General features: G+C 50.1%; 1 protein-coding gene across 2 annotated transcripts in view; it reads left to right on the forward strand.

Moving 5' to 3' along the window:
- The window catches only part of HDLBP (high density lipoprotein binding protein), a gene marked incomplete at both ends in the record, with an annotated part of 34,975 nt that overhangs the window by 10,380 nt on the left and 9,946 nt on the right, over nucleotides 1–14,649 (forward strand). The window contains 12 exons of one of the 2 annotated variants that reach the window (XM_080689990.1): nucleotides 117–323; nucleotides 458–673; nucleotides 1,426–1,632; nucleotides 1,812–1,919; nucleotides 2,896–3,000; nucleotides 3,243–3,321; nucleotides 4,997–5,136; nucleotides 8,011–8,115; nucleotides 8,362–8,475; nucleotides 9,409–9,495; nucleotides 9,640–9,771; nucleotides 12,977–13,195. In XM_080689990.1, coding sequence (XP_080546116.1) covers nucleotides 117–323; nucleotides 458–673; nucleotides 1,426–1,632; nucleotides 1,812–1,919; nucleotides 2,896–3,000; nucleotides 3,243–3,321; nucleotides 4,997–5,136; nucleotides 8,011–8,115; nucleotides 8,362–8,475; nucleotides 9,409–9,495; nucleotides 9,640–9,771; nucleotides 12,977–13,195 — 1,719 coding nt within the window. The remainder of the gene's footprint in view (nucleotides 1–116; nucleotides 324–457; nucleotides 674–1,425; nucleotides 1,633–1,811; nucleotides 1,920–2,895; nucleotides 3,001–3,242; nucleotides 3,322–4,996; nucleotides 5,137–8,010; nucleotides 8,116–8,361; nucleotides 8,476–9,408; nucleotides 9,496–9,639; nucleotides 9,772–12,976; nucleotides 13,196–14,649) is intronic. The other variant, XM_080689991.1, reaches the window with a different exon arrangement.

Consider the following 14,649-nt stretch of genomic DNA (forward strand, 5'->3'; position numbering starts at 1 on the left):
CACATTTGAGCCCACGCCATCTGTACATAGGGTGCGATCAGTGGGCATTCCAACCAGAGATACGTGCTTTTATAGAAGCACAAGTATTGTTGTTTCTGGTTCTCTTTCTGTTATAGGCCTCAGCAACTGTTGCCATTCCTAAAGAACACCATCGCTTTGTGATCGGCAAAAATGGAGAGAAGCTGCAAGACTTGGAGCTGAAAACTGCAACCAAAATCCAGATTCCGCGCCCAGATGACCCCAGCAACCAGATCAAGATCACTGGCACCAAAGAGGGCATTGAGAAAGCTCGCCACGAGGTCCTCCTCATCTCTGCTGAGCAGGTGAGGCCCGGGCACCCATGCACTTGCCACCGGCCAGCACAGCCAGCCCTGCTCCTGGTGGGCTGCCCCGTGCACTGGCCGCGTGCTGTGCCTGGGGCCTGGCTGCTCTCAGCAGTCCCGCCCTTCCTTCCCAGGACAAGCGCGCCGTGGAGAGGCTGGAGGTGGAGAAGGCCTTCCACCCCTTCATCGCTGGCCCATACAATAGACTCGTGGGGGAGATCATGCAGGAGACAGGGACACGCATCAACATCCCCCCACCCAGTGTCAGCCGGACGGAGATCGTCTTCACCGGAGAGAAGGAGCAGCTGACTCAGGCCGTGGCTCGCATCAAGAAGATTTACGAAGAGAAGGTGCGTGGCAGGAAGGGGCAGAGGCCATCGCAGGGTGTGGTTTTGAGTCTGCACATTTGATTAAGGCCACCCTGTGCCTTGTCCTTTTTTTTTTTTTAATCCTTGGGAACCCACTGCAGTGCTCCCCACTGCTGGACACTGCAGTTAGTTGTCCTCCAGTCTGGTCTGCATATGTCCTGGCCTGGGGCTCTGGCTGCACTGAGAGTGGCGTCTGGCGCTGCCACAGGGCTGGTGCACACAGCTCAGATCTTTGACTAATCTCTTGGCTCCAATTGGCCAACTTTGAGTTTCGAAACTCATTCCTTAATTTGGAGAAAACACTTGGTGGTTTTTGTTTTTTGTTTTTGGTACTGGAGATGGAACCCAGGGGCATTCGACCTCTGAGCTACACCCCCAGCCCTATTTTTTATTCTTTATTTTGAAACAGGGTCTCACTGAGTTGCAAAGGGCCTCATTGAGTAGCTGAGGCTGTCCGCGAACCGCGATCCTCCTGTGTCAGCCTCCCAAATGCTGGGATGACAAGTGTGCCCACCACGCCCAGCAAGGCTTGGTGTTTTTAAATCTTCAGGTTGCTGTTATCCTGGAGCGACTAAGCTCAGGGGATGTTCACGCTTTGGAAGATAGAGCTTGTAGAGAGGGTGGGCCTAGCTCCATCTGAGGGTTGGCGCCTGTCGTCTGGCCGGGGTCCCCTTTGGCCGGCCTCCTCCTGTTAGCACCTGCCTGCTGACTGCCCTTACGGTGTTCTTAATTAGAAAAAGAAGACCACAACCATTGCAGTGGAGGTAAAGAAATCCCAGCACAAGTATGTCATCGGACCGAAAGGCAACTCCTTGCAGGAGATTTTGGAGAGAACTGGAGTTTCTGTTGAGATCCCGCCCTCCGACAGCCTCTCCGAGACTGTGATACTGCGAGGCGAGCCTGAGAAGCTGGGGCAGGCCTTGACTGAAGTCTATGCCAAGGTAGTTGCCACACAGTAAAGGGTACTGTGCTCTTTGGAATGTTCAGGCATCCTTTATGGATGAGCTCTGGACTGGTGCGTGATGTGTGACTGTGCGGGGGGCGGGGGGGCAGTCCGGCCTTTGTTCTAACATGACCTTGAGCCCTACCCACCTGCTGGTCTGTTTCCTTTGTTTCCTAGGCCAATAGTTTTACAGTCTCCTCCGTCTCTGCTCCTTCCTGGCTTCACCGTTTCATCATTGGCAAAAAAGGGCAGAACTTGGCCAAAATCACTCAGCAGATGCCAAAGGTAAGGCGATGCTGTGGCTCTCGGGTGCTGCTGGTCCCACTGCTGTGTTGCTGCCATCTGTCTTGTGGACGCCTTCAGAGTTGGCCTGTTTTCAGGCTGCGGTCATCTCGCTCACTGGACGTGGCCAGCTTCTGCAATAACTGTGGGATTACAGAATCGGTGTCATTAGGTGTCTGTACCATTTTCTGGTCTTTGTAACCAGAGAAGATGTGTATTGCTAGGCTTAATAAACAGTGTAAGAAATGTTTTGCCTAGTAATTACAGCATGATAGCTTTTGTTGTTTGAAGAGCAAAACTTGTATACAAATCGTATTAATATTTGAATTTGATGGGGGGTTTTTGCCCTCTGCACTGCTGTCGCCTTCATTCCTTTTCTGTTGAGACCAGTGTTCCGTTTATTTGTTCATCATTTCACTTTTGAGAGGGGGTTTTGCTTTTGTGCTGGGGACTGAACCCTGGGCATTCTACCACTAGCTACACCCCAGGGTTTCTAAATCTTACTCTGAGACAGGACCTCGCTACATTGTCCAGGCTGGCCTTGACCTTGAGTCCCCTGCCTCAGCCTGAGTAGCTGAGACTGTAGGTGTCACCACCATGCCCGGTTTGATTCGCAGTTGCACTTGTTTTCACTTTTTAAAGAACAAGAGAAGCAGGGCTTCCAAAGGTGACGATATACGAGTGTATGAGTAGCAGTGGTGTGAAGCACTTTGCAGTTTCTGCCCTCAGAAAAGGAAGGGTTGTCAGACCACAGCATTAGTGCCAGACAACGGTCCTCCCGCAGCCTCTCTGCCCAGCTTGCCACGGCGGGGCGGCCATCCTTTCCCCAGTGTATATGTGAAGCAGCCTGGGGTCCGCCATTGCCCCCAGGAGGAGAGTACGCATGGACTCTCTGGGGATGCGCAGTCGTGCACGGGGCCCGGGGTCACGGTAGCCTTGGGGTTAGTTGGCCATCCCTCTCCTCATTGTTGGCTGGTAGGTTCACATCGAGTTCACGGAAGGCGAGGACAAGATCACTCTGGAGGGCCCCACCGAGGACGTGAACGTGGCCCAGGAGCAGATCGAAGGCATGGTCAAAGACCTGGTGAGTGCCACGCGGGGCTCTGGCGAGGGGAACCGCTCTCGTGGGGGTGGCACAGAGACCCTGGAGCTCTCCAGAGTCAGCGGAGGGGGAGAGACAACTGTGCTGCCCTTTCCTGGCAGTTGAGCAGTAAGAAGCGGGAGTTGGCATCTTCCAGACTTGGGATCTGGCTCCTTGTCTAAACAACCAAGCATCCCCAGGGACCCAAGCACTCGTCTCTGTTGACCACTCTGCGTCTCCCACAGATCAACCGGATGGACTATGTGGAGATCAACATTGACCACAGGTTCCACAGGCACCTCATTGGGAAGAGCGGAGCCAACAGTGAGTGCGCTGAGGGTGTGCGGGGCCTCTGCAGGCAGCCCAGGACCACAGCCCCCTTTGCACCCAGGCCTGCTGGGCTGGGCTTGCCAGGGCCTGCGGGCCTGCACTTGTGTAGCAGGGTGTGCCCGAGTCTGTCAGCATGGGGGCTGCTAGAGAGCAAGCATCCCCACGCTCCTGGTCCAGCACTTGGCCTGGCTGTGCCCTTGCCGGGACAGCTCAGGGACGCAGTAGCTCAGGGAGTGTGTGCAATGGGCTCTCTGCCGTGATCCAGAGTTTTCAGCCTCCTGCCGTGCTTAGCTTACCTGCATGGTTGTACCCCCTGTCCTGATATTTATGTACTCTGGAAACAACATCATGCCCTGGGCTTCACCTTCTGGTGGAGGTCGATATGGCCAGCACGTACCTTTTCCTGCATAGCTTCGTCAACAGAGGATTCTTCCTGGGTTTCTTAATGACTAACACCCAGGGAGGGGAAAAAGAATCCTCTTCTGGTTGCAAGTAACTACAAGCCTGTTCACTGTGCTGGGGCCTGGACAGCACGTTCTCCTCTGGTGTCAGGCTTGGGGTCTGTGCCATCTCTGTGATGCGATGAGGTAAGACTCTGGACACATGGTGACCTTGCTCATTGCTTATTTTTACACATACTTGAACCGTGCATAGATGATGAACTTTTGTGCTTTTGCTTTTTATTTGGGTTGACTATATCATTTACTAAAAAATACAAGGAAATAAAGTAGTACAGTTTTAACATTGATCTATGGCTTGTGCTCCCTAGGAATTGTAGAACCTCTTAGCATAGTGTGGTCAAAGGATTTTTATCTGTTCTGTTTTCTTCTGATCCAATTCCTTATTCTTTTTTTTCCCATAATCATAAAATCTGCCACCCCTTTCTCTGTCTGTTGCTGCTCCTACCTGCATCATTTCACCCTGGAAGAAGCCTCTTCACGTCAGACTCCACCACAGATTGCCCCTACTGCCTCTGCACGTGCACTCTTTAGAATGTCTGCACAGAGCCTTCCTTGGGCCCTCCAAAGGGCTCTGCTTTCCTTGCTTGCACACCGGGCGTTGCCTGCCTCGCTCCTGGCAGTGTGCCGTCTCTGTGGTTCTGGGAGCCTGCGTCTCAGTTGGGGGCACCAGGTTCTTTCCAGAGCAGGGGACAGCAGGAGGGTTTGCAGCCCCCTTAATTTTGTGAAGATGGTAAATGCTCACTTTAGGTCTGAGCTGATGCTGGAGTCCTCCTGTCGCCTGTATTTATCGATGGTCAGTGGGGTATCTGACTTGAGTTAACGTGTGAATTCTTTTTCTTGAGTCGTATCTCTGCTTGCATGTTGGAAACACCTGGGATCTTCTGAATGTCGTAAAGCACCAGCCTCATCCCAAACCAACTAATCCTCAGTCTAGGTGCTTCCTGCCACCAGTATCTGAACCTCAAGGCAGCTCCAGCCTACGTCAAGACTGGGAGCTGGTGCTCTAGAAACCCACAGTCCAGCAAGGTCCTAACCACCTCTCACTCTACACCATGGAAGTTCTGCTTTTATAGGCTAGATGTCATTTTAACTTCATGGGAATACCTGCTTAGGATACTTGGGGCTTGCCACTGTCCCTCCAGGGTGTTAGTCATTTACAAACCATTGTACATTCTGCATCCAAGACGTGTTTCCTTTTGTGTCCCAAGTAAACAGAATCAAAGACCAGTACAAGGTGTCGGTGCGCATCCCTCCTGACAGCGAGAAGAGCAACCTCATCCGCATCGAGGGCGACCCGCAGGGCGTGCAGCAGGCCAAGCGGGAGCTGCTGGAGCTCGCGTCTCGCATGGTAAGCCTAGCGCCCGTCCTGCCAGAGGGCGCAGGCCTGCCTCTGCCGACTGCCTCTGAGCACAGCCCTGGGGCCACACTCAATCCAACAGCAGGTTTACGTGCTGGGCTGCGTGGGGCCTCGTCGTGTTCTTCCTCCGTCTCGTCTCCCTCAGGCCCTGTCCTGTGCTGGAGAAGCACGAGGCACCCAGGAGTCCCAGCTGCTGCAATAGTGTTCCTAGTTTTTTGTTTGTTTTTGTTTTGTTTTGTTTTTCCCAGTACTGGAGATGGAACCCAGGGGCATTCTATCTCTGAGCTATACCCTCAGCCCTACTTTTTATTTTTTATTTTGAAAGGGTCTCACTGAGTTGCAGAGGGCCTCACTTAGTAGCTGAGGCTGTCCGCGAACCGCAATCCTCCTGTCTCTGCCTCTAGAATGCTGGGATTACAAGTGTGCACCACCATGCCCAGCTCTGTTTCTAGATTTTTAAACCCAGAGGTAGCCGGGCGTGGTAGCGCACACACACTTGTAATCCCAGCGCTTGTGAGGCTGAGACAGGGAGATTGCTCAGGTTCAAAGCCATCCTCAGCTACTTAGTGAGGCTCTCGACAACTTAGTGAGATACTGTTTCCAAATAAAATAGAAAATAGATCTGGGAGTGTAGCCTAGAAGTAGAAAGCCCCTGGGTTCCACCCCCAGTCTGTCTGTCTGTGTGTGTGTGTCTGTCTGTCTGTCTGTCTCTCTCTCTCTCTCTCTCTCTCTCTCTCTCTCTCTCTCTCTCTCACTCACTCACACACACACACACACACCCAAGTTTAAAAATCCCAGCATTGTAATTCCAGCATTCAGGAGGCTGAGACAGGATCTTAGTTCGCAGACAGTCTCAGCTACTTAGTGAGGCCCTTCACAAAAATTTTAAAAAGACTAAAAAATAGGTCTGGGGGTATAGCTCAGAGGTAGAATGTTCCTGGGTTCCATCCCCAGTACCTCAGAAATAAACCCAGGGGTATTCTACCTCTGAGCTACACCCCCAGCACTTTTTTTTTTAAGAGTCTGGCTGACTAAACGTAGGCTGGCCTCAAACCTGTGATCCTCTTGTCTCAGCCTCCCAAGTACTGGGATTGCAGGTGTGTGCCACCATACTCGGCTACATTCCTGTACTTTCAGAGGACCCCAGGTGGTTCTCGTGTGTGGCCAAACTTGAGGGTCACTGTGGTTCCCACCGTGGTCCCCACTGTGGTCCCACGGTGAGTCTGGAGCAGGTGTTCTCGCAGGAGCAGAAGCACTGCACTGCACCACACAGGATGCCGGCACCTCTGCTTTCCTAAGCCACAGGCACTCTTACTTGAGTACTTGTCAAGTGCACACATCACCCCGCAGTAATTCACAACTTGGCTGCACCTGGAAGTCACTGGGTGCCTTGAAGGGACCAGAAGAGGTAGATACAGCATCATCTGCCCTGGGCAGGCCTAGTCATCCTGTCCCCCCAGAACCTGGCAGTACTTTTATTTTCCTCAACTGTAACCCAGAGTGTCTCGACCTCCTGCGGCCCTCTGGCCACCTTGTGCTCAGGCTCCAGCCTGTGTCCCAAAGCCTCGTCCTGGCCCTCTCCCAGTATCCCTTGCCCCAGAATGTCTTTTGCCTATGCTGATTTCTGTTCTCTGCATGCCAGTGTGATGTACCCCAGAGTCTTTGGGAGTGTTTGATAAGCTGATTGTGTTCTTCTGGGGTCCCAGCTCTCCCTGCCTTGTATTTCTTCTGATGTCATTGTTGTTATTGTTTGGTACTGGGCATTTAACCCAGGAGCATTCTGCCTCCAAGCTACATCCCCTGCCCAATTTTTTTTTCATACTTTATTTTATTTATATGTGGAAGAAATTGAAAATGGGGTACATTTAGATTGTGCTTAGTGCCCTTTCCCCCATTCACCTTCCCCCCTCCCAATAATGAGTGTCCAGGTTAACCGTGCTATATTTATGCTATTACACATACTCGTAAGTAGCTCCTCATTGAACAACCTCAGCTTTCTTCCTCTCCTATCCTTCCGTTCTAGCTTTGCTGAGATTTCCCCTCCGTCATCTGGAGTCCCTCTGGTATTCTCACTGCTCCCTAGCTTGGGCATATTAGAGAGAACACATGTCCCTTCTCCTTCTGTGCGTGACCGATCTCACTTAACATGTTCTCCAGCTCCCTCCATCTTCTTGCAAATGCTATTGTTTCATTCTTCTTTATAGCTGACAATTTTTATTTCTTATTTAGAAACAGGGTCTCAGTAGGTTGCCGAGAGCCTCACTAAGTTTCCGAGGCTTGCTTTGAGCCTGCCATCCTCCTGTCTCAGCCACCCTCATACTGGGATTACAAGTGCGTGCCACCACACCCAGCTTCTGACATTATAATGGAGCCTGCAGAGAAGACTGAGAGCCACGTGGGTTCAGATCCATGCGTTGGGCCCTTCTTTCTTAATTATCCAGGCAGGGAAAGTGGCCTGAGCCACCTGTGTCCAGAATGGATCGCTCCCTGCTATCATTACCATGCAGAACCATGCTCTCCTCTGGCTCTTGGGGAATACAAGTGCTGACTTGGTTGCCTTTGTCACACTGCCTGAGAGCACGTCTGGCTGAAGGATCGTGCCATCAGTTCTTTGGTAGTACTTTGCTCAGTGACACCTGGGGGCGTGGCAGTTATTGCTGGGGTGAGGTGCCCTGTAACAGGCACTCTGTTGGCCTGTATTGCTCCCAGGATCCCGCAGGGTACCACCTGGGTACCACCTCACGTGCCGCTGAACAGCAGCTGTCCTGTGCAGCAGCAGTCCCCAGGTTCCTGATGCTTGCTGGTGAGGGGAGTCACTCGCTTTGCTAGTGGTGCGTGGCATCATCTGCATTCATTATGTCTTAGGAAAATGAGCGTACCAAGGATCTAATCATCGAGCAGAGATTTCATCGCACAATCATTGGGCAGAAGGGTGAACGGATTCGTGAAATTCGTGACAAATTCCCAGAGGTAAAGGTTTCCAAAAGGCTTTTTTTTTTTTCCTTTTCTTTTTATCTTCCCTTTCCTAACCTTCAGTGCTAGAATTAAATCCTAGGGCCTTGCATATGCTGTGCAAGTGCTCTACAGCTGAGCTATACCCCTCAGCCCCAAGGCATGGGTTAACCTCTCAAGTGATATCACTCACACTTAGAAGATATTCAGTATTTTGTCCAGTTGTCCTATAAGCAAACTTTGTCTCCTGGTGGTTTGTTACAGGTTATCATCAACTTTCCAGACCCAGCACAAAAAAGTGATATCGTCCAGCTCAGAGGACCCAAGAATGAGGTGGAAAAGTGCACCAAGTACATGCAGAAGATGGTCGCAGACCTGGTAGGCCTTTCGCACCCTTTGTTGTGTGGCAGTGCTGGGGATGGTGTGGGCCTGTGTCCAGTCAGGACTCCCGACCCTTGCCCTGGAAGCCCTGCACTGGACAGTGGTCTGTACTTAGAGGCTTGGGACCAGGTAGTAAGTACATCTCTTGATGCCCACATGCTGCAACTGGCGGCAGCCGTCAAAGGTTCTGGCTGTAGATTTCAAGTAGGAGATTTCTCTTTTCTCACACCCCCTTACCTTTTTCCCTTCAGTAGTCTTTAATTTTTTTGGGGGGGAGGGTGGTACTAGGGGTAGAACCCAGAGGCTTTCTACCTGCGGGCTATACTCCCAGCCCTATTTTATACTTTATTTGGAAACAGGGTCTCACTAAGTTGCTGAGAGCCTCACTAAGCAGCTGAGGCTGGCTTCGAACCTGTGCAATCCTCCTGTCTCAACCTCACAAGCGCAAGGATTACAAGCGTGTGCCACCACGCCCGGCTCCTTCAGTAGTCTTTAGATAACTAGATAGAGAAACCATTGCAGCCAATAAGGCAAAAGCACTGGGGTCTGTACTGCCTTGACACAGGTACTGAGCCCTTCCTGGCCAGCGCTGAGCCTGGCATGTGGCCAGTGCCCTCGGCCAGAGTGTCGGCTGCAGGCCAGCCTTGTGCAGCATGTACTGACAGACTCAGACTCCGGTGCAGCACTGTTTATACAAAGGGCTTGAGACCAGTCCCTAACGTGCCCGGCTAGGAGTCTTAGGACAAGTATACGTAGACAAGTCACTAATCTCCATGACAGACTCTGAGGACCAGATAGGTGGACAGGGAAAAGTAGTCTCCAATCCATGTTCGCCAACAGCAAGGCCTTGTCAAGTTCATGTTGCTTGGGGGATAGAAGGGAAACCTCTCTGGCATGAGTGGCTAATTGTGTCATCTTTTTGTCTTTAAGGTGGAAAATAGCTATTCCATTTCTGTTCCAATCTTCAAACAGTTTCACAAGAACATTATTGGAAAAGGAGGTGCAAACATTAAAAAGGTGACCAGCCTGCCCTTCGTCCATAGCCCCACACCATCCATGGGTAGCCTGGAAGGAAGCTCTGGCTCTTCCTTACAGCCTGCGCTCGGTGCATCCACTGTGGAAGGACTCTGCTCAGCTTCTCCTGTTCATCTTCCTCTCTAGATTCGTGAAGAGAGTAACACCAAGATCGACCTCCCAGCGGAGAACAGCAACTCCGAGACGATCGTCATCACAGGCAAGCGGGCCAACTGCGAAGCTGCCCGGAGCCGCATTCTGTCTATCCAGAAAGACTTGGTAATGGGCCACGTTCCGTGGTGGAGACCCTTGCCGCTCCCGTGTCGTGCACTCTCTAGCAGGGCCTGCAGGCCTCGCAGTGGCCTCTTGTTGCTGCACAGCAGTAACATTTGACCCATGTTCTTGTTCTATTAAGTATTTTCATTTTGTTAATTTTTACACCACTTGAAAGGAAAGATATCCTATCTATAAAGTGTTTTCTTCAATGTAAAGAAAAGTAACATGATCTACAAATGTTTCACAGTGTGCGGTTCCATATTCTGACGTGCACACCCACGAAAATCATCCCCACTGCCAAGCCAGCAAGTTTGGCTGTCATCCCTAAGGCCCCTCGCCATCTGAGCTGCCCTCCACCTCTGCCGGCCACTCTCGGGCAGCTCCTGACCCCTTCCAGCCAGAGCACTTGGGACTGGGTGCTGGGCGCTGGGACTGGGTGCCGCGCCCCCGCCTCGGGCCGGCTTCCTGCTGTCATTGTGCGCGGGGCTTTGAGATCTGCCTGTGTGTCGAGCCTTGTTCTCACCGTGAGGTGTTTCGCTCTGAATATAGGGCATCTGTTTCTGGCGCTTAGTGATCAAGACCGTTGGGTTTTCTCTTCTCATAGCTGTCAGGCTTACTAACTAAAGCTGTCAGGATACCCCTCGTTCCCCACCTGCACTTCCACTCCATGTGTTCAGAACGTCTATAATCTGCGTCGTCATAAAATAACCTTTTATTCTCCATAATATTCTTTGCTCTGGGATTTGCTTTTCTAACATTGAAGTGTTTGTTTGTTTGTTTGTTTTTCTCAGCAGCTTGCTGTTTTTAATTGACACTATTTCTTTAAAGTGCAATATTTGCTTTTAAGTACATATGTGACTATATCATGTATTACATACTTATTTAATATCATGTATTACATACTTATTTACATGTATTGCATAATATTTAACAAATGTGGTTAAGTTATATATACTATGATCTGATTTTTAATTTGGCAAAATATATGAAACAGAGTTTACCATCTTCACCATTTTAAGTATCATTCAGTGGCATTGAGTATATTCACAGTGTTGTACAACTATCACACTATCCATTTTAGAATGTTTTAATGTTTTTGGAATACTGGGGCTAGAACCCAGGGGCATTCTATCTATCTTCGAGCTACACCCTCAGCCCTACTTTTGTTTTTTGTTTTTGTTTTTTTTTGGGGGGGGGTTTGTTTTTGTATGTTTGTTTCAGTACTGGGGATGGAACTCCAAGCTACACTCCTGGCCCTAGTTTTTAGGTTTTTTTTTTTTTTTTTTTTTAAGAGTCTCACTGAGTTGCTGATGGCCTCATTAAGTTGTTGAGGTTGGCCATAAACCTGAGGATCCTCCTTTCTCAGCCTCCCAGGTACTGAGATTACAAGCATGTGCCACCACCCCAGCTTAGAATGTTTTCATTTTAAACAAAACTGGCCCCATTGGCCCCATTAGATAGTAACTGCCCACCCTACCCCCACACATATCACCTTTTTTTTTCTTTTTTTTTTTTTTTTTTTTAGTGCTGAGAATAGAACCCAAGGGCATATTCTACCTTTGAGCTACAACCCAGCCCTATTATTATTATTATTATTATTATTATTGAAATGGAGTCCCACTGAGTAGCTGAGGTTGTCCTCAAAGTGCGATCCTCTTGTCTCAGCCTCCCAAATGCTGGGATTACAAGCGTGCACCCGGCTCACATCATCACTTTAATGTGCTTATCCTGTGTGGCCTGGCTGTAGTCTTCATATTTGAAAGCTGCTTTTGCTAGGCGTCTGCACTGACCTCAGCTCCTCAAGAAGCCCAGTGTCACTGGGCCCCTCGCCCTCATGTGGAGGGGCTTTTCCCTTTGCTCCCTACAGAAACATCTTTCCTGGGAGTCTTTGCTTGCTGCTCAGGGAGCCACTTGGATGTGCGAGCTTCGCGTTTTGCTCGCATCTGAGGAAGTGTGGTGCTGTCTCTTCTGTGAGCGCCTGGCTCTCCCACAGGGCCCATCGCTTGGTGCTACTTGCTCTCCCTTTGAAGTCCTTCGTTCTCCACGGGGCCTAGTCTGCCATAATCCCACCTAGCTTTAGCTGCTGGCGTTCATTTGAATCTTTTCCTAACATCTTGTATTTTCTTATTGCTTGTTTTTGCCTGTTTCTTGAAGACTAGTTTTTGTTTTTTGTTTGTGGCACTAGAGATTGAACCTAGAGGCATTCTACCTCTGAGCTACATCCCTAGCCGTATTTTATTTTTATTTTGAAACAGGGTCTTTCCAGGTTGATGAAAGTCTATTTGCTAAAGCTGTCCTCAAACCTACATTCTCCTGGCTCAGCCTCTTAAGTACTGGGAATACAAGCGTGTGCCACCGTGCCTGGCTTAAAGACTAGTATTTTTTTATTGGACCTTTTTATTTTATTCCTTAAATATTGGGGGGCTTTAAGTTACTCTGAAATAGTTTGCTCCTTTTTATACCTTTATTTTTTTCTTTTGCTGGTCTGGGGATAGAACCCAGGGGCATTTGACCTCTGAGCTACACCCCCTGCCCTATTTTTTATTCTTTATTTTGAAACAGGGTCTCACTCAGTTGCGGCGAGACTCACTATGTAGCCGAGGCTGTCCACAAACCGCGATCCTCCAGTCTCGGCCCCCAAATGCTGGGATTATAAGCGTGCGCCACCACCCAGCCTTGGTACTTATTCTTAAGGCTTGTTTAGTGCGTTCAGAGCTGTGTTTAGCCCAGCTTTGTGTGTCTCCAGTGCTGGGGAGACACTGCCGAGTGCTAACAGCGGCCTGAGCTGGAGCAGAGCAGAGTGCTGTGGAGGCTGCTCCCTGCATCCTCCCTGGCGACCCCCTCAGTGTCTCTGGGTGGACTTTCCCGGCTTTCCCAGCCGCTCTGCTGGGGCTCTGACGCAGGCGTTCACTTGGCAGCTCCCTGTGTCTGCTCCCTGCTGCCGTTTTAGGTAGGAGTGAGTTCAGTCTCTGCTCTTTAATCCTGGCTGGAAGTGTGAGTAGGCATATTGGATTTCCCCTGCCAGCTAGTATCAGAGTTGCCTGAAGAAGTGGGACCAGCACCCAGAGCCCTGCTCCCGCCCCCCCGCCCCACCCATCTCCCAGGGCCTGGTCCTGCGTCTGCAGCCTCACCAGACTGCGGACCTCCCCTCCAGCCTTCCCATCCACGCTTGAGTGACATCCTCTTGCTGCTGTGCGTTTGGTTTCAGGCCAACATAGCCGAGGTGGAAGTCTCGATCCCCGCCAAGCTGCACAACTCCCTCATCGGCACGAAGGGCCGCCTGATCCGCGCCATCATGGAGGAGTGCGGTGGGGTCCACATTCACTTCCCCGTGGAGGGTTCCGGAAGTGACACCGTCGTCATCAGGGGCCCTTCTTCTGACGTGGAGAAGGCCAGGAAGCAGCTTTTGCACCTGGCAGAGGAAAAGGTGAGCTCCCACTCAGTGTCTCCTCTCCTCTTGGAAAAGCCTAAATGTGCTTTCTGTATGGTCAGTCAGAAACAAACTTTACAAGCCAGGCTTGGTGGTGCCTTCGTATCATCCCAGTCTTTGAGAGGCTAAGACAGGAGGATCGCAGTTAGCAAGTTAGCGTGACCCTGTTTCAAAATAAAAAATGGACTGGGCATGGTAGCACAAGCTTGTAATCTCAGTACTTAGGAAGCCAAGATAGGAGGATTGCAGGTTTGCAGCCAGCCTCAGCAACTTAGTGAAGCCCTCCACAACTTAGTGAGACCTCTTTCAAAATAAAGATAAAAAATAGGGCTAGGGGTATAGCCCAGAAGTAGAATGCCCCTGGGTTCAATCCCCAGTACCACAAAAATCAATCAATAAATAAATAATTGATTGAAAAGGGTACAGAGTTAGAATACTCTTGAGTTCAATCCCCAGTACAAAAAGGAAGGAAGAAATCAGCCAGGCGTGGTGGCGCACGCTTGTAATCCCCGCGCTTGGGAGGCAGAGACAGGAGGATCGCGCAGGTTCGAAGCCAGCCGCGCACGCTGGATTATGAGACCCTGTTTCCAAATAAAAAAGTATAAAAAATAGGTCTGGGAGTGTAGCCCGGAGGTAGAAGGGCTTCCAGGAACCCCAGTACCACCAAAAAAAAAAAAAAAAGGAAGGAAGAAATCAACTTTGTAATAGACCTGTGCCTTCTAAATTTTTCCATTACTAAAGGGCCCTTCCAGGTTCAAATGTCCATGTGTACAACATAGAAAATTTGAACCAGGCGTGGTGGCCCAGGCTTGTAATCCCAGCATTCAGGAGGTTGAGACTGGAGGATCGTGGTTCACAGCCAGCCTAAGCTACTTAGTGAGGCCCTCTACAACTTAAGGAGACCCTGTTTCAAAATAAAGAATAAAAAATAGGGCAGGGGGTGTAGCTCAGAGGTCGAATGCCCCTGGGTTCCATCCCCAGACCCACCAAGAAAAAAAAAAGGCTCTGAGCCAGGTACAGTGGGATACACCTATAATCCCAGTACTTGGGAAGCTAAGGTAGGAGGATCACAGGTTCAAAACTAGCTTCATCGACTTTTATTCAAAATAAAATAGGGCTGGAGGTAAAACTCAAAGATACCACAAAAAGTGAGCGAGCGAGCGAGTGAGTGAATATTGTTCTGGCTGGCCTTCCTGTATGTATCTTAGAGTCAGCCTGTCAGTTTCTAGAGAAATGTCTTGCTCAGATTTCCCTGGGGATGATATTGAATCTAGAAATTGACGGCTCAGCGGTTTCCAGCCCTTTCCAGGTCTGCAGTCTTTGATGCTTCATGGGTGCTTTGTAGTTTGTTTTGTTTGATTTTGTTTTGGTTTTGGTGGTACTGGGGTTCCTGGAAACCCTTCTACCTCCAGGCTACACTCCCAGACACCTATTTTTTTATATTTTTATTT

Source organism: Muscardinus avellanarius, assembly GCF_963383645.1.
Source record: "Muscardinus avellanarius genome assembly, chromosome: 2".
NCBI lineage: Eukaryota > Metazoa > Chordata > Mammalia > Rodentia > Gliridae > Muscardinus > Muscardinus avellanarius.